Source organism: Anoplophora glabripennis, unplaced genomic scaffold (genome assembly GCF_000390285.2).
Source record: "Anoplophora glabripennis isolate ALB-LARVAE unplaced genomic scaffold, Agla_2.0 scaffold552, whole genome shotgun sequence".
Lineage (NCBI taxonomy): Eukaryota > Metazoa > Arthropoda > Insecta > Coleoptera > Cerambycidae > Anoplophora > Anoplophora glabripennis.
In genome coordinates this window covers 39914-60401 of record NW_019416628.1, presented here as the reverse complement: position 1 = coordinate 60401, position 20488 = coordinate 39914, and the positions used below count along the sequence as shown (strand labels likewise).

At 32.7% G+C, this 20488-nt stretch overlaps 1 protein-coding gene across 2 annotated transcripts; it reads right to left on the bottom strand.

The window, feature by feature from the left end:
- Window positions 1–9334: 9334 nt before the first annotated feature.
- LOC108911026 (ribosomal protein S6 kinase 2 beta) lies at window positions 9335–20393 on the bottom strand. 2 transcript variants are annotated; one of them, XM_018715843.1, is made up of 10 exons: window positions 20205–20393; window positions 20025–20059; window positions 18006–18086; window positions 17600–17923; window positions 17321–17524; window positions 13638–14288; window positions 13407–13580; window positions 13180–13356; window positions 11126–11347; window positions 9335–10418 (listed from the first exon to the last, which is right to left on the bottom strand). In XM_018715843.1, exons 1-10 carry the CDS (start codon window positions 20230–20232, stop codon window positions 10053–10055), a joined length of 2262 nt encoding a protein of 753 aa, XP_018571359.1. In that variant the 5' UTR covers window positions 20233–20393; the 3' UTR covers window positions 9335–10052. The 2 variants fall into 2 exon arrangements, with proteins under 2 accessions (XP_018571359.1, XP_018571360.1); XM_018715844.1 differs by lacking the exon at window positions 20025–20059.
- Window positions 20394–20488: the final 95 nt, after the last annotated feature.

The window sequence follows — 20488 nt, the reverse complement described above, 5'->3', positions numbered from 1 at the left end:
ATTAAGTTTTGATGGGCAATCGAAGAAAATCCTACAAATTGGTTGTCTTGTGGCTTATTTTATTTCCGCTCAAGATGAAAACATTACCAAAAAAATTGTGAAAAGCTTCTAACGGGAATAACGTTCACACAAGGTCGTTGTAACTGTTATAATTCACAGGTATTATTAGGAGAAGGCATTTAAATAATACTCGTTGTGATTAAAAATAAGTGACTGATTTATTCAGTTAATGGTAAAAGTTACAAACATAGAATTAGCACAGAGAAAAGCAAAAGCAGTAAAAATTTAGGAATGGATTAAATCACATTAACGAAGAGATACAGTATTTTCATAAATTCTCGAACACATAAAAAGGCAGAATATTGCATAAATAGAAAGAGTTTTGGAAGGATTGTGGAGATGACATATTTCGATTTTTATAAATTTAAATAGCGTACACAAAATAAGTCTTCTTCAATCCAGATACAGGTATCGCTAAAAAAATATTGAATGTCTTAAATATCTAATTAAAAATAAAAAGTTAATTTAAAAAAAATCTCCATAAATCTATTATCTTCACAACTAAAAGGGTATACATAATGTTCTGATTTATAGATGTACAAGCCAGTATAATCAGTAAAAAACAATTTTTTTTTTTTGATTGATCCTAAAATGGTGTAATATTTAAAAACTATAACTTTTCCAAAATTAAAGTCTTACACAAATACAATTTTTTTTGGGGGTCAATTGTATTTGCAATTTTTATATCCGAAATCTAATAAGACCACCCATGTATAGGGGGCGTATAATCCAAGAAATGGATATGCACATACGCCTCTATGTGATAATAGGGACGAAGTGGTTGACAAATTGCCTAGCAGTGCAGTGCAGCAATGCAGAATTTGGTGTGATTCAGGTTATTTTAATTTATTATAGGCACCATGTACTAATCATTCATATTACAATTGCGAAAGGGAGAAATAAGAGGGAAATTTTGTTTAATATTATTACAATACGGCATTTTGGGGACCTTTTGAAACGGAACAAAACGAAATAATATTGAATTAGAAGAACCGGTTGTTGATGAAACAGAGTTAGAATTTAAAAATAAGGATTTACATGTTCAATGTCAGCGTTTCATTTTAAATATTTACGATTGTTTAAAAAAGGAAGAAAATGAAGAATCAGCTAATGCAATTATAAAGACAATTCACATATTAACTAAAGTTTCAGCGTCATAATTTTTTATGTTATTAATCACTGCATAAAGAGGAAGCGAAAACAAAAATTTAAAAATATCGTTGACATGGCGAGAGACGTAATTCGGCGGACAATTCATAATTTATATAAAGAAAACTGAGGACACAAATAATTAAAATATATTGTTGGCCAAATGAACATATAATAGAAATTTTCTGCACATTATAATATACAAATTATTTTTTACCTTTAGCAAAAAAAATTTTTAGGGACGCTCATTCAGTTTTATTGCTAGGCGTTTTTATACATATTGAACTGACTTCGGAAAGACTATAACAATGCCTTGAATGTTTTCAATTATTTCATTATTCTTTTTCATTCAATAAATTTTTTTCAGTCATTCGAAAAAAGGCACTTTTCCACAAATGATTTACACTATTTCTTGCAAAATTTTTAATAATTGAAAAAAGAAAGTCACAATAGGCCATTCCAAGAGGTTAAATAACAAAGCGTAATTAGATTTTGGATAAAAAAAATTGCTAAAATATGATTATACAAAAATTCGCCACTAAAAAAAATCGTCTTCATCTTCATTTGTTTTTTACTTAATATGATACTGGCTTGTATATCTACAGGGTGTCCCAGAATGTGCGCATAATCTCTGGGATTTATACAGAGGATGTTAAAATAACATGACAAGTTCCTATAAAAAATTTCCTTACAGAGCCCCCCTACGGAGATACAGGCCCCTAAAGGACGCCCCTGGAGATCGATTTTTTTTTAATAACTTTTAAAATACTTTGTGTAATTTAATTATTTTTAGGAAAAATCAAATGTAAATAAAAACGGCATTTTTTTAGATAGGTAAAAAAGAATGCAAATTTCATCGGTTTATTTCTCTTTGCGGATGTAATAAAAATCATATTTAGTTCAATTCATTTTATCGATATCAANTCGACTTTTATGTAACTTTTAAAATATTTTGTGTAATTTAATTTTTAGGAAAAAATTTTATTAAAAAAAAAAATTTTAGAGGCCTATATCCCTCTAGAGAAAATTTTTATAGGGACTTGCCATTGGGTTATTTTAACGTCCCCTGTATAAATCCGAGCGATTGCCCACATACTCTGGGACACTCTGTATAAATCGAAATCTCTGTAAGAGAAAATAACTCAAAAGTTTTGATAATTGTATCCACGTTTGTTCTCAACATTTCATCCCTGCAACCAAATATTAGTACAAGTCGACAAATTTCGTCCTAACATTTCCGTCCTTACGCCCTTTATTAAAACAAGGTTTTTTACTCGAGCCCAGGGATCTGTCAACCTATACTTCTTGAAAAAATAATGGAAACAACATATTATTGTCAATTTTGAGTATAAGATTATGTATTTATGTACAAATAAACAGAATCTGGCAATGTACACGTTATAGGAAGGTAGAGAGACTTAAATGGAAAATATAGTTAAGCTTAAGTATAGAAAAAATATTTATCGAAGTAAGGGATAACTCAGTTAAATGCTTAGAGGTTCACAGTTACGTCCGAGTTATTTAAAATATGCACTTTTTAATCCGAAATTACGAAGAAAATACACAAAAATACTGAAAAAAAAGGTTTTTTCAAAAAATAAAACACTTAATTCCGTATTTCCGTTATATTTACACGTTGCAAAGTGGTGATGTTATGTACGGGGTGATTCATAAGTAACGTTACAAATCTTTACTGCGGGTAGTAGGAGCCAAGTTAAGTTAATATTTCGCTAAACATGCCTGAAAATAGGCAAAAAGATTCAGGGTGTCAGTCAAAATTTAATTTACCTTTATAATTATTTCAACACAATTACCGTCAGTCAATTACCCTCCAGATATCATGTCAATTCAAAACGTCTAATCAATTTTTAACGGTTGTTCTTAAAATTACACTGACCAACAAAATTTAACTTTTTTTTGGAAGCAGAAACTTGAATATATATTTCTGATTGATTTAGGTGCGCTGAATCCGAATCTGGCAGCAGAATTGCTCTATCACATCAGGTTTTTGAGATATCCTAACCTAAAAGTGCAAAAAACACTGTTTTTGTCATATTTGAGGTTATGTAGTAATGCCATCTATTCTTTTATCCTTAGTAGATTTTCGGAAATTAAGAAAGTGATAAACTTAGAAATTTCAACATGTGATATCTCAACGAAAAAAAAAAAAGATATTTGACCAAACTCAACGGCATTGGGACCCTTGTACTTTTAAATTATATGTATTTTTTATTTTTTAAAAGGATGGCGTTACTACATAACCTCAAATATGACGAAAAACAGTGTTTTTTGCACTTTTAGGTTAGGATATCTCAAAAACCTGACATGATAGGGCAAAGGAAATAAGAAAACTGTGTGTTAAATAATATGATTCTTTTTCAATCTACTCTAAAAAATATAAACTTTCTTTTCTGAGAAATAAATATTTTTATTTTTTAATTGTCAATTTTAATGATTTAACAACATTAAAACAATTTTTTTATACCATTCGATTCATTTTATTTAAAATAGTGAAAAACCGCTTTCGAAATTTTATTTTACTTTATAACCTTAAACTCATTAAAATGTGAAGGGCAATAAAAATTTAATTTTAATTTTTGACCCGCCCTGTATCTTCTCACCATCAACATTTCATTACGACATGATTAGTTAAACATTAAAATTTTTACTACCGTCGACAGACAAATGTTGTACCATCACCCTGTATATCTTTGTTTTTGCTACGAGATGCTTGATACGATTAAATTTGCTGCGAAATTAATAAACTTCGGGAAATGCACGTTCCAAACAACTGGACAAATAGGCCCTTGCTTTGATATTACATCCTTAACAGTACTAACACTGATATGCACGATTTACATAAATATTAAATAATAATTTAACACTTTCAAGGAACGTACATACAGTTATGGCAACAATTTCTTTTTTTATATATATAAAATTGACATTTCACCGCCTCAGCAGTGGGTAAGGGTATTACCTAGATATACACTACGTCACGTGCTCAAAAAGGGGCGAAAATATACATAAATAAAAGCTATATACAAAAATATTTAAAAAACTAGTATGATTAGGTATATACATTGGGTGTCTATAAAATAAAAAGGGTATAGATTCGTAAGACACAAAGGAGGATCGGGAAAAGACGTGATATGCTATTTTGTGCTCGTCTTCAACGATGCGATTGTATTTCTTAAGGAGTTATATCCAATCGGGTTAGTTGGAAAAAAAAATCAATTTTTTTTTGCATATTCTTTGAGTAGATCATAATTTCAGAAGGGTTGTAGTATTCATTCAAAAGTTATAGCTCGAAGGCACCGTCAACTCGATATTTTGGTAATCATAGTGGATGCAAACCCTGTTATCGTCCTGGAATCGATGATTCGATGTAAGTTAAAAAAAAATCCTAAATACAAAATTCAGACTTGAAACTTTAAGGCCGGCATTTTATAGACAAGAAATTGCGCTAGTGGTAAAGATTTCTTTAATCGGTAACTTCATATTCCTACGACATTTGCCTAAAGCGATTTGTAAATGCCACTTTTATTATTACAATTACACAGGCTGACAAAACTGACGATAGTCCAGAACCAGAGACCGGATCTAGTGTACCCGAAGGATTTTGATGGGCGGATTATGAATCCGAGCTCAGAATTGGCCCATCACCCTAGGTTCTCGAGATATTCTAACCTCAAAGTGGAAAAAATTGCGTGTAACGAAATCGCTGAAGTACTAAACTTCAATGTATCATATCTCTATGGAAAAAGATTAAAAAAAAAATCTAAGTGCACTTAGAAGGGCAAGAGTGGTACTTTGAGATAGTCTAACGCGCATTAAGAAAAAAAATTTATTCACGTTGTAATCTGACTCCGGATATAGCAAAAAACCGCCATTTTTGCACTTTTAGGTTAGAATATTTCGAGAACCTAGGGTGATGGGCCAATTCTGAACTGGGATTCATAATCAGCACACGAAAATCCTTCGGGTATACTAGGTCCGGTTTCTGGTTCTGAAAATTGTCGGCCTGTGTTATTAAAAGTTTTCCATAAATATTTATCGACCAAATCGACCAAAAATATTAATGAAGTCAAGTAATTTTTCCATCCCGACTAGGTACAACCCCTTAAGAGTATATAAAAAAAATCATCTACGTTTTGTGCGAAAATGTAAAACTTCGATGATAAATCCATTTTACTTTATAAACACCGAACAAGTGAATTAATACAATAAAATTTAATATGAATTGTACTATTTGTTGCGAAAGTAAGAAATCTAACAGATTTATTTACTATTTCAAGGTACAAAAGGGGGTTTCCTTCACAAAAACTTGAACACTGGGTATGTTCTCGTAGTTTTTCACATAAGGTTTTTAATCGATAAAAAAAGTGTGTGACTTGTTTAGAATTTGGGATATTAAGGATTCATATAGTTGACGTTTTCAAAAGAGTAGTTTTTCTGTTTTCAAAACTGAACTGAAAAAAAAGCAATTCTCAACGTTTCTATCTCATTGCTTTTACTCTATAAATATAACTTTAGATAGATTCAAACCGATGAAATGGTTTTTTTTTTTCAAAAATTGACAACAATAAACGATTCAATAGAAATTTAGAGGTAAACGAGTATTACCAAACAAGTCGTCACAATTTTTATACGAAACATATCTAAATATGACTTTCTATTTTAACGCTACTGTGATTGTTTGACAACAAAGTAAAAAAAATAAATTGATGGTGAAAGTTGACTGAATATGTGGAACACAACAATTTATCAAATAAGAAGTTCATTCCTTGTTCAAATTTAAGAACATTTTCTTCCATAAATGATTACAAGCCACGTGACCAGTAATTTTGTTGGATACAATAATTTTATTTGCTTCGCTTTGGCAATTAAATTGCGGTAAAATTAAAAATTATGGAAACAATAAGATCAAGGTTACGTTGAAATACAACATTCTTTTTCACGGGCAAATGTATTATCTCAAGCGTAGATGCAACAGCTTGCAATTTTTTATTGTAAACGAATCATTAATACTGGTGATTTTTAGTTGACAGTGCCAATAACGCAATGTTGGTTGCCTAAGCTCAGCGGTTATGTGGCTCATAATCATTTATTTGTCTTCCTCCTTTAACACCCTGCGGCTCAAAATTGAGAGCTTCAAGAATAAAAGTAGGACAGTAGAAAGTATTAAATTTAAACGAGGAAAACGTTCCTTTATTTGAGACACGTTATGTTCCGTTCTAATTTTGTAGCAACGTTTTGCCTTCACGTTATTTCATACACATTTAAATTAGATTACTTCAAAAACTTAAATCTTTGGTAGACATTCAGTAGATTATAAAAAAATTTATGCAATTTTTGGACACAATAAAAATAATTTGATATGTATTAGAGGTCTTTTGAAAAAGAAAAAAGTTCAGTATTTTTTTATTTACAAGTAATTTTTTTTATTTTTAAAATTTTTTTTCTTTAATTGCACATCGATATTTTTGCATACATCGCTTTTATGATTTCAGTAATTCTGCAAAATATTTACATTTAATTTTTCTTCAGACCTGATGGCAAATCTTAAAATTGTTATTTCAGATAAATAATAACGACCTTGTAGGTCTGATTTTTTAACTATTTCCTCCTAATTGCCCTTAAAGTTTTTATTAATCTTATTTCTTTGATTATTTTAATGACTCACCAGCGCCAGTTATAGTATAGTTGTTACGATTTCAATTGGAATCTGTGAAACTTAAAGCACAGGACCGTCTGCACTTCTTCTGAATCTTGTATTGGTCCATTAGGTCGTAAATAACTTTTTGTATAGTATGTTGTGGTTTGGTGTCGAGTGGGTTCACTTGGCTTTGCCAGTTCAGTGGGAAAATTCCCAAATAGTCAAACCGGTTTTTGTCGAAAGCATCGAAACAAACTCAGAGTTTAAAAACAAAGATTTACACATACAAAGTCAACGTATTACTTTAAATATATATGAATGTTTGAAAATAGAAAATAGTGAACAACGTGAAAAAGAAATTAGGAAACGTATTACCGAATTAACCAAGATACCAAAAATGACAATTTATCGCGCTAATTAAAGAAAGAGACGTTATTGATCACTGTACAAAGAGGAAACGGGAAAATATAAAAAGAATATTGACGATTTTACCAGAGATGTATAAAGAAAATAAAGTTCCTACTCTTTAGATATTTTACGACATGTTTTATTACAATGCGGTTTTAAACATAAGAAACTTGACAGTCGTATGGTAATTATGGAATCACGACGTATAGTTGCACTTCGGGAAGATTACTTCCAAAAAATTAGAGAATATCGACAACGAAAAAGGAATATAACTTGGAATATAGTATATCTAGACGAGACAAGGCAAAATTTTTCTGGACGCCTATGGATTCCGTAGAATTTATGAGTTAAGTGTTTTTATGCGGTTTCAATTGAAATATCCCATTTCTTGGATGTAAGAGGGAGCAAGCTAATTTTTGCTGGAATACCTTCAGTGCAACTCATATAATAAAAATGTAGATCCCTAGATCTGGGCGAGGTCCAGAATATTTTCAAAATTGCAAAAATGTTTAAAAATTTAAAAAAAAATAACTATTTTATCTAAGTTTTTTACTTATATCTTGGAACCTATGTATTTTGGAAGAATATTGGAGACGAAAAAAGTGTTAAAATTGAATTTTGCATAATATACTGTAAGTTAAAAATGTTTAAATTTATTACCAATGTTGCAAAATAGCAATAATTGATGAAAATGAGGCAAAATCATCAAGTTTTTTTGGATAATTTTTTTTAAATATTTTAATTGCTCCGAGGGCATTCTAATTTTGGTAAAAAAAACTTTAGAGTATAATAAAACAACACCAAATTTCATTAAAATCGGTCTGATAGTTTTCCCAAAATAATTTTTCGAATTTTCAAAATGTTGCACAGCCTCAAATAAAGCATCTAGATACTGGAAAAATTTGTCACATAGAAAAGACCGCTCAACCTTTCAAATGGTTTTTGAAAAATTGAAATCGGTTCATTAGGACGTCCACAGTAAATTTTTAAAGTTAACACTCTTTTTTTGTTTTTAAACAATTAGATTACATTTATCAAATTGCAATTTAGTTTTTTTCAAAAATTATAACAAAACCACTGGATCAAAGATTATTGCTAAATTGTTTATAAATTAACGGTAAATGTCGATAAACTTTGACCGCTTATATCACGAGAACCAATCAGCGGAATTTAACTTTTTTTTAAAAAAGAAGCAAGTACTTTAAAATTATAATTTTTGAAGAAAACTCAATTGCAAATTGATAAATGCAATCTAATTGTTTAAAAACTTTAAAAATTTACTGTGGCCGTCCTAATTAACCGATCTCAATTTTTCAAAAACCATTCGAAAGGTTGAGCGGTCTTTTCTATGTGAAAAATTTTTCAAATATCTAGATGCTTTATTTGAGACTGTACAACATTTTGAAAATTCGAAAATTTTTTTGTGAAAACTATCAAACCGATTTTAATGAAATTTGGTGTATTGTGTTGTTTTATTATATACTAAAGTTTTTTTTACCAAAATTAGAATGCCCTCGGAGTAATCAAAAAAATTATCCAAAAAAATTAGATTATTTTGCCTTTTTTCATCAATTTTGCAACATCGGTAATAAATTTAAACATCTTTAATTTACAGTATATTGTGCAAAATTCAATTCTAAAACTTTTTTCCTCTTCGGTATTCTTCCAGAATGCATAGGTTCCAAGAAAAAACTCATAAAATATGTACTTTTTAAAATTTTTTAAACATTTTTGCAATTTTGAAAATGTTCCGAACCTCGCCCAGGTCTAGGGATCTACACTTTTATTATGTGAGTTGTACTGAAGGTAAGCCAGAAAAAAATTGCTTGCCCCCTCTCACATCCACCTCAAAACAGATCCCCTCTGGCCTAAACACAGAATTTCTTAGTCTGATTTTTAAGTTCTCAAAAAGATGGAAAGCAAAATAAATATGATGTTTAGCATTATAAACAATTATTTTATATTTTGCTTTAAGTGCAAAACAAAACACACGTTATTTATAATTCGTATGGGGTGGACCAAATTCAACAGTTTTGAGAAAAGGTAGAAAAAAAAGTAGTTAGATATCACGAGTGCTATTTTTGAAGTTTTCTTAATTTTATCGACTATTCTTGAAAATCGAGCCCATGACATCTAAACGGAGTATTTTTTTCTATTTTTTCAGGAAACAGTGTCGAATTTGGTCAGCTCAGTACAGCTGCGGACAATAAAAAGTTTCCCAACTATTTACATTGGAAATCTTTTTTGTCCAGAGCTGTACACCACATTTACAACACAAAGTACTCCATTCAAGACAGCATAAAAATTTGATGTTATTCTACTGAGGTCGTCATTTAGCTACATACCGCAGGATAAAGTAATCAACCCATCAATTTATTTTCTTACCGCATACATAGAGACTAATTTACTCGATTGATCAGCAATATTAAATTAAACTTTAACTTGTTTCGCTAACCGCTACACTGAATACGCTACATATAAACTTTTAAACATTTTTGCTTTAAATATATAATATATAATATCCTTGACACAATTTGAAGCCTTTCGTACCTCTGTGTAATTATCACATTTAGAATACCACTTCGCTTAATGAACAATTTCAATAAAACTCCTGTTCTTCTATATCCTCGATAATAAATAATGTGATTAACCTTATGCAACAATATATCAACAACTTTACACACACACGTTACCTGCCGCAGGTGAACCCGTCGTCGTAACCTCTACCCCTTCGAATATCTCTTTATGAAACCAGTATTCGCGCGTTCAACAAACATTATGAGGTTTGCTGGACGCGGGTCAGCGCCTTGTCACGGAACCTCCGCCTCGCCAGCTCTGACATCGCCACGGGTCCTAGGTGGGCCACTTGGGGCGAGGTGGCGATGGCCCTAAAAGTGGCGGCTACCGTTTCCTTCAAGTGAACCCCGGTCGGAGCGGCTTGTGCCTGTTTCTGGTTGATATAGTTGCTGTTGGCTAGGTGCGACGACGGAAAAGCGCGTAACTGGTACAGCGTGTTGGTCTGGGAAACCACCCACGGGTGTTTCACCAGTTGCGCGGCAGTGGGCCTTCTTTGAGGGACGATGTGGAGCATTTCGGTAACCAACATTTTCGCTTCGTTCGACACCTCCGACCAACGTCCTCCCTGCCAAAGGGATGATAATTTTTGCAAATCAAATAATAAAATAGCATTTCCTCCTAATACCAGTAAATTCAAACATTTTTTTAAAGTCAATGATACAGAAAGTCAAATGCGTGAACAATATCGACTCCTACAGCTACCGTACTGGGTATTTTTATTACAGGACCTGGTTTTTACGTTCAGTGTATGTAGTACTCCAAGGTCATGTCATTTAACCATGTTTTTATCCGCATTTTTAAAAAAATGAAACAAGTTTAATATACATTAAAAATTTTTCAAAAAGATTCTTTTGGTTCAAGTCAATAAAATACCGTTAGCAATTTTCAAGGATAAAAAAGAAAAGAAAACAAATACAAACACATAATCAATTTTCTTGTAAATAAGGATCAATTAACCTGATTAGACTTTTTTGTCGTTTGAGGTTATGACAACTTTGGTGGTGATGACGCTGAAAGATACGACGAAAATGCTGTAAGTTTTTGAAAAAGTATCAAAAAGTGTCACAGGAAGTTGTACAGTTGCGGACAATAAAAAGCATCCAACCTAAACTGCGGATAGTGCCTTAAAAACAAGATTTTATTAATTCTAATACTTGCAACATTTTAGGCCGAAAATTTTTTTTCTCCACAGCTCCTACCAATAATTTTGTGAGTAAAATCACCTCAATTTTTTCCAGACACCATGTATTTAAAAAAAATGTCCAACTTTACCTGTAAGTCAAGTTTCCCCGAACTGATTCTCTGCAGGATCCGCTGCGGGCTGTCGTTGGGCGCAGTACTGAAGGGACACCTTCCCGAGAGCATTATGTACAGGATGACCCCCAAGGACCATATATCGCAAGCGGCGTCATAGCCCTGTCTTTTTAAAACCTCCGGCGCCACGTAGTTTGCGGTGTAGCAGGGCGTCATCAGGAGTCCGTTGTCTGCTCTCAACTTAAACATTAAAAAAAAGTTATAAATTAAGAGAGAAGTAGATATTTAATATACAGGGTGGACCATTTTAATCTATGTACCAAAATACCTCCGAACCTAAACGATATACGGAAAAATGGTTCAGACAAAAGTTGTTCAGGACATTGGGAGGTCACCTACCTATGCAACTAGCTTTGACCTTGCGGTTCATTTTCAAGGTCATTTAGGAAGCCCTATTTTTGACACCGGATTCGAAAAGAGCGGGAAAAATTATGTCCAAAATGATATTTTTAAGTTTGTTTTTGTGACCTCGGGAAGGTCAATTCAAGGTCAAATGTCAAGGAGCTTCCTGGTAGCTGTTTATTTGAGTTTTATGGCGGAATTAATGTTGTGAAGGTACCTTTATAGGAAATATCACTCATATGTGACAACGACCTTAATAATGTTGACCTAAAGGTTATTTTTAAGGTCATTTGAATGTCAGTGTTTTTTCTTAATGGAAAACATAGCTTTTGACACAGAATTAAAAGAGTCAGAGTCGATTTTTTAATTGTCGTTCTGACCTTATGAAACCCTAAATGTCCTTTTTAATGACTGAACAACAGACAAAAATAACATTTCTGACGTAAAATTTTCCGCTCTTTTCGATTCCAGTGTCGAAAATATTTGTTCTCATAAAAAAACACCGGGACCCTCAAATGGCCTGGAATATTGACCTTACGGTCAAGGTCATTGTCAAAAATTAGTTTGAACTACCTTTTAAAGGTATCTTCATAATGTTAAATCTGCCAAACAAATTAAATAAACTGTTAGCAAGCAAGTTTCCAACATTTGACCTTTTCCAGGTCAGAACAAGAACAACATTTAAAATATCAATTCTGACGTAAAATTTTTCACTTTTTTGAATCCGGTGTCAAAAACAAAGTTTTCAAAAAAAAACATTCAAATGACCTTGATAATGACCTCAAGGTCAACATTGTTAAGGCCATTGTCACATTTGAGTTCAATATTTCCTATAAACAATTTTTAGTCCGCCATAAAACTAAAAAAAAAAAAAACAGCTACCATGCACCTTTTTGGCATTTGACTTTGTATTGACCTTCTCGAGGTCATGAAAACAAACTTGAAAATATGATTTCGGACGTAAAATTTCCCGCTCTTTTCGATTATGGTACCAAAAATAGGGGTTTCTATTTGAAAAATACTCCAGCATTCAAATGACCCTGAAAATGATCTAAAGGTCAACATTGTTACATTTGAGTTCGATATTTCCTATAAAGGTAGCTTCACAATGTTTATTCCGCCATAAAACTAAAAAAAACCAGTACCATACAGCTCTTTGACATTTGACCTTGATTTGACCTTCTCGAAGTCATGAAAACAAACTTGAAAATGATTTCGGACGTAAAATTTCCGTTATTTTCGATTATGGTATCAAAAATAAGGGTTTCAATTTAAAAAAACACTCCGACATTCAAATGACCTTGAAAATGATCTCAAGGTCAACATTGTTAAGGTCGTTGTCACATTTGAGTTCGATATTTCCTATAAAGGTAGCTTCACAACTTTTATTGTGCCATGAAACTAAAAAAAAATAGCTACCATGCAGCTTTTTGACATTTGACCTTGAATTGACCTTCTCAAGGTCACGAAAACAATATTGTTAATATGATTTGGGCCGTAAAATTTCTGATCTTTTCGAATCCGGTGTCAAAAATAAGGGTTTCTATTTAAAAAAACACTGACTTAAAAATGACCTTGAAAATGAATATCAAGTATTTCGCTTAGGTACTGAGAAATTTGGGTGCATAGATTAAAATGGTTCACTCTGTATGTCACACGTTTTGACATACTTGTTTGGCAAAACCCATATCACAGATTGTTACGCTCTCGGGAGTGCAGTCTTCCGAAGCGAAGAGGATATTGGCCGGTTTTAGGTCCCTGTGCGCCACTCCGTTCTCGTGCAGATATGCCACGGTCGCCGCGACGGTTTTTAATACAGCCGCTGCTTCTTGTTCCGAAAGACTACCCTGCAAAGTAAACTGTGTCATTGTAACATATTACATTTCGAAAAAGTTACCTTTGACATCATGTAATCCAGTAAATCGCCCCCTTTTAGCAACTGTAGAACTAAATAGATTTTGTCAGACTCTTCATATACCGTTTTTAGTGAAACTATGCCCGGGTGCTGTCCATACCGCAACAGGATTTCTACCTCTTCCCTGCAGTCTGAACACAAGGATTTGTTTATTACCTAAAATGAATTTTATAGAGATAAGATTAGCTCTAACGATCGGGATATGAGAAATACCTTCACAGCGTACTGTTGCCCGGTTGCTTTGTGCCTAGCTAACTTGCACACGCTGTAGCTTCCGGCTCCGATAATATCCATCAGAATGTAATCGTCGAAGAAGTTACGTTCACACGTCTTAACAGATTTTATGGGAGTTTCCGTTTTCTTTGGAACGTTGCCGTTTTCTAGCAAGCAGGGAGCGATAAAACTAAACCCTCTGAAGAGTTCGTGGGCGTTTGCGCTGGCAGGTACCCCAGGGGAATCCTTCGGCGTTTTGCTGGTAAACTCGGAATCAAAGTAGGCGTCCTCGGGTCCGCAAACGACCGGCTGAAACGGAGGTCTAATCTTTTTGGCAAGAAGCGCATCGAAATCTATGGTAGCGAAAAACTCGTGCTTTTTCAAATCCTCCACGCCGCCAGGGCCCGCACCTAGTCGGTTGGCCGGGTTTCTCTTGAACAACACCCTGAGTAGGCTCTGAGCTTCCGGGCTTAGGTTCGGAGGCATGCCCAATTTGGCTTTGAGGATTTGAGTCATGGTGTCTTTCCGGTTGGAGCCCTGGAAGGGCAACGCTCCTGTTAGCATCTCAAACATGAGCACGCCGAACGACCACCAGTCCGCGGCGAAGGTGTGGCCCTTCCTGTTGACCACTTCGGGGGCCATATACTCGACCTAAAATTATAAAATCACATAAAAGTGAAAAAATGTTAAATTAAATATTTTTAAAAGATATTTTTCTCTTTCAATGGTTCATCAAATGCAGTAATTGAATTTGGGACAGTTGTTGGAAAAGAAAACTACATTAAAGTTTTCAACATTCAACAATTTCCTTAATGGGGACGTAATTTTCAGTGAATTTATAACAGTTTTTGTCAAGAGTTTTAGAAAATCTAAGCATGTTAGAAACTATACCTCTTCCCTGTACTAGTAACAAAAGTTTTCTACAGGGTATAAAACAGTTTTCAAGCTGACAAAACTTTCGGCATAAGAAAAATTGCATATTTTCACGTCTTATGTTCATCATTACATTTTATGAACTTTACACGTCCATTAGATATACAGATAATCGCATACTGTACTATAAATATAATCACACCCCACAAAATGGTTTCAAGAAACTACTAACCCGTGAATTAATCACAATTATTAAGAACTTTTTGTATAATTCTTAACAAAACAGTAAAATTGCATTTTTCGACGTCAACATGCGTGATCACTTTTTTTGTTATCTTTTAGTACGAAAAATTAAAGGAATCCTTTAATTACAATGGCAGAAAAGGAAATGTTTTTTGCATCGTAAAAATTTTACTCGCGAATTATTGTAAATTTTCGTTAATTTTGTCAATAACAAGTGGAAACTATTGTACGTCCAGTGAGATATTTATTGCTCTTGTTATTTTGTATACCATAAAGTTACCAATTAAAATACTTATCATTTCTATACAGGGTGATTCAAGTTTAATCTGGATAACTTCAGGAATCGATAGAACAAGTTAAAATAATGTTCATTCATATAAATTTATTCAGTAAATCACATCGTTTCGGAGATAGAGAGCGTTGAAGTAGGAATTATTTCCCCTTTTCTTAGCACTAAAAATACTTTTCAAATAATACTTTAAACGACGATATTCACAAACGTCAGTTTATACCAATCATTGAGTTTTGTTTTTCATGGGTTTCTATAACGTTAAATGAAATTTATTCAGCTGGAGCGCTATAATGTCACAGATTTCACTGTATATCTCAGAAACAAGACCAAATATCGAAAAAAAAACAAGAGATGAAAAAGTTTCAAAATTAATGAGACAAAAGCTGTTTTATTGAAATTAAAGAATTTTTTTGAAGTTTTGAAATAATATACGAGGGGGGTAGCTCACAAAATACACTTCTAAGAGGGGTACGTGGTTCAAACTTATGAAGCTTATACATATAAGATCACAAGGAGTGTTTGTGTTTCAAATTTCACCTCAATCAGATAAGTGGTTCAAAACTTATAATGGAAAAGCGGGGAAAAAAAATTCTATTTCAACACCCTCTATCAACTAAATGTTGACATCTTGTTAGTGTTGGGGTTTTGTAAGGGTAATTGTCGATGAAGTGTACAGGAGTACTGAAGATTTCCTGATCGTTTGATTTCATACCGGGACATCTTTGCTAATGTTAAGAGGAGGGTTCGAGAGACTGGATCATTTCTAGTCAGCAACGAAGGAAGATATGTAAATCATGTAGTAAATGCACGAAACGAGGTGCGACTCTTAAGAAGTATTGAAAATGATCCTCATATCAGCACTAGGTGATTATTTAGACAATTTAATATACCACATATCACAGTCCATCGAACGTAATCTGCTTCATCCAAAATATTCAACAATTGTTACCCCAAGACTTAGGCCAAAGACTACTTTTTGTAATTTCATTTTGCGTCAGGATATTAGGTTTCATGAGAAGATTCTTTTTACGGACAAGGCCTGTTTCATTCGAAGAGTGATCACAAATTTGATATAATTTCCATGAATATTAGGATTAAAATGCTCATGCTATAATTCCTCGACATTTTCAAAATTAATTTAAAATAAACGTGTGGGCTGGTATTGTCGGACATTATTTGGTTGGACCAGTTATTCTACCAAATCGGCCGAATGGCGAAAATTATTTATTTTTTTTTAGAAAATACCCTCCCTGGGTTGCTCGAGAATTTACCTTTGCAATTAAGACGTCGAATGTGGTTCATGAACGATGGATAGGACGAGGAAATAATTGTCCAGAAAATTGGCCACCAAGATCACCAGATCTGAATACATGTGATTTCTTTCTCTAGGGGGCTTCCATCGGTTGTATATCAAGCAGATTTATGGAATCATATAAATAATAAATGCAACGCCATAAAAAATGATCCAGTTATTGTGTAGAGTAGACTTTAATTTTCTGCGGAGGGTAAATTTATGGATCAGAGAAAGTGGTGGCCATTTTCAGCGGTTACTGTAGTGCTATTTACGATTTCAGTAGTTCAAGTGGTTAAAATTGAATTTGGTAATGTTTTGTTTGTAAGGTTCTTTTTTTAATATGTTAAAAACAAAATAAAGAATCTAATTTAATGAAATTGCTTTTTCTTGATACTTTTTGTAAACGTCAAAAATGACAGATGAAATCATAGCCTACTAGTCGTCAAACTACATACTTTACTTTCCGATTCAATTAGTAATGACGCTGTTTCACAAAATCCCGATTTCCTCAAAAACCGTTATTTCTTCGAAAAATTTGTAAAAGTAAAAGAATTTTTTAAATTAAATTTCCTGTAATCCTGGCAAAAACTATCTAATTATTGGCATACTGATAAAAAAATTGATTATCATTTTAAAGGTACCTTGTCTTCTTTTGAATTCTGTGTTAATGGATCTCATGTAACATTTGTATTGTTGAACATTATCTCATATTGTTGACATAATATCTTATTATACTCTTATCTTAAGTATTAAAACTGAAATCATTCAGCATAAATATTGTCAATGACAAGTTATTTTATTTTTAAATATTTCATATTTCACCAAACTTTATGAATGGCAGCGAACTATTCATTGAAAAAATTAACATTTTTCTAATTAATTCAATTTTGCAAATACAAATCATTCTAACGACAACGATTAGCCCAAAAGTTAGACTCATGCGAGGGAGGGGGTGGTATATTATTATTAAACATTACTTACTGTGCCACAAAAACTGTATGCCTTTCCTTCCTCCAGAGGCAACTTCGATAGGCCAAAATCGGTCAGAGCTATATGTCCGTCGGCATCCAACAGAACATTCTCTGGTTTTAAATCTCTGTAGATAATACCTAAGGTGTGTAAATGATGTAAAGCTAATGCTAGTTCGGCTAAATAAAACTTAACATCTTCTTCAGTGAACATTACCTAAACAAAAACATCATTTATTGAGAAACGTGCAAAAGTTTTTGCCTACTACACTACAACCAAAAGTACTCTTACCTCTTTGCTTAATCGCGAAAACAAATCTCCTCCCCTCAAAAAATCTAAAATAAGGTACAACTTTCCGGCCGTTTGAAAAGCGTAATGCAATTTAACGATGAAGGAATGTTCCACCTCCACCAAAATGTTTCTTTCCATTTTCGTGCGATGGCGGTCTCTCACTTTGAGGGTGGCTTTTTTCAATACCTTCATGGCGTATAAAGTGCCAGCATCGTTTCCCACCACCTTACGAACAAGGAACACTTTCCCGAATGACCCCTCCCCCAGCACTTTGAGCAGCTCGAACTGAGAGGGATCTGCTTTGTCGTGGCCATTTCTAACAACCTGTGGAAGGTAGAAAGACAAACAATTGAAAGCTTCGGTAATCTGACATAGGCGTTTTAATTGATGTTTGACCGTCACTTACTTCTCCCAGTTCAATTTCATGTTCGCCTTCTGTAGGCCCAGATTCTTCCGAAACCACCTCGTCGGCATCTCCAGACTGCGACTACAAGTATAAAACTGTTATTTCTTTCGTGTCGGGAAAAGTGATAAAAGTTATTCGCACCCTCAACCCGTATTGTTAGGAATGGCAGCAAAATTGAAACAAGGAAAATTATCCACCATAAATATCACTTCTATATTAAGGAAACATTTGAAATTTCTAGATGGCCATGTTGCAGAACAAGTGAACATCACAGTACTCATTGACAGCTGGTAAAAATAAATAGTGCTCTGTAACTTGATGTGCAATTGTTTTAACAACACAAATATAGAGAATTTCCTACAATTTTTTTCTTTATGGTTTTTTCTATTTGAAAGATGAGCGAAAAAGTAGTGAGTGATACTTAAGGCAGAACACCCCATACATAATAAAAATTGAAACAGTTTGTGAATATCTTTTAAATTTTAGATTACATATCCACCACAAAAACTCTTTTTACAAGCGAGGGGTTATGTTCATGAAAAATAATGGAAGGAATTCTGTTCTTCGGTTAACACTGGAAAGATGGATATGCTTCTAAGTTCTACATGGTTAGTAATGTTATCGTAATTCTACAAAAGCAGTGTAAATGTAAATCGTTTAATTTCTGAAACATAGGGTTTTTAAAATGATTAAATGGTAAAGTTAATTTTTAAAAATAAAAATAGTAAGTTTCAGATCCAGAAGGTAGTGAATTTAAAGCTTACAGTTTATATGAGCTTTATAGGAAGATTCTGTTAAAAATATATTAGTCACTTTCAACATACACATAAGCCTTAAAATATAAATGTTTTTATAGAACGGGATTTAAATTATATTTTTTATTAAGCCACTGTCTAAAACAAAATATTTTAAATATTTTTGTGCTTACAAAAAAAGCTATATTTAGTCAGTAGCTTACCAACACACTTGGTCTTTTTTGTTTTATAGAACATCTCGTTTTAATTACTAGTTAATTTTTATATTTAAAATTACTTCCACATCACTCCTCCAAGTCTTTCCTGATTACCAGATTTCAGAAAGTTTGGACGATAGTTAAAGAAATTTTGCAGGGGTAAATTATCAAGGCTCTGTGTTACAATGTCAATTTGAAAAGTGCAAAACGGGAGGTGTTAACTGTCGTGGACGGAGGAAATACAGAAAATCTTGCTAGGTATAATATTAAGAATCAATGTCCATTCAATAAATGTATAAAAAAGTAATTGTTTGAAGAAATAACTATGTAGATACTTTTGAGAGTATAAACACATGCAAACATTTCTGACTGTCTATATTGTAGTTTTTTTTATGTATATAATAAACTATTCAATTTTTATAACATGCTACAAACAGGTAAAACTGAATAATGAATTTTTTAAAGTCAGACGATTTCCCTTTTTTAAAATATGTTTAATTCTTAATTATTACAATAGAATATATTTTTCCTTACTATACTTCTAGTAAAATGGCCCTCAAATACAATGAAATAGTAAATCTAATTTGCTTGTAATTTCAATGTTCTAAATTAATAGATATTCATACAATTCTGGACTGTAAATGGTTTTTACACTCTACACCGTAATTTGGGTTCGCAAGACAAAGGTTACCTCACTGCTTTATTCAGACACAATACGGTCTAAATGAAACGATATTGATTATTCATTTACAATTGATGGTAGGTACTAATATAGTAACCAATGACCATTGAGTTACTAAAGACATATGGAATATAGGACAGAATATAAGTGGTCTATTATTTCTCAAGGGTGAACCCTTTTATGGTAAATTTATGTAAGCATAGTGTAACAGGTGGTAACATTCATTCAAAGCATATTGTACTTAAAAGGCCACATAAATATTAGCGTGGTTATTTATTAGATAATATAGACAGATTCATCTAAAAGTTCATGCAGTATAGATAGAAATTTATAGTGCTTTCGTGCCACGACAGTGAGTTGCTAATAACGTAAACATTTTACGTACAGACACTATTCTTAGGGAACTGGATACTCCAAAAGCTGCAAAATGAATAAACTCGTTATAAATCATAAAAACTTGGCTACGCGTGCTACAAAAATAAGGTGGAAGACAAAAGATTTTTAAAATTAAAATAAAAAACAAGGCGGTTTTAATAAAAATCGTTATTCTTGATAGAAATTTTACCTCTGTATCGGCGTGCTGAATTTGCCATGGTTCTACTGAATTTGCTAAAGGCATAGTAACTTTAGTGACGCCCAATATTTAACATCAGTTTTATAATTGAATCTACATAAACTAATTTTCAATTAAACAATAAATATGGCCGATTATTAACAAATTACCAACAGCTGACAACGAGCCGTCACCGACACAGTTCTGCCAATACGCAGCACGCATCGCAAAACGCAAAACTAAATCTAGGGTTTTCTGGATTTCCCTTTCCCGTCTAGGGATTTTAATTTTGGATT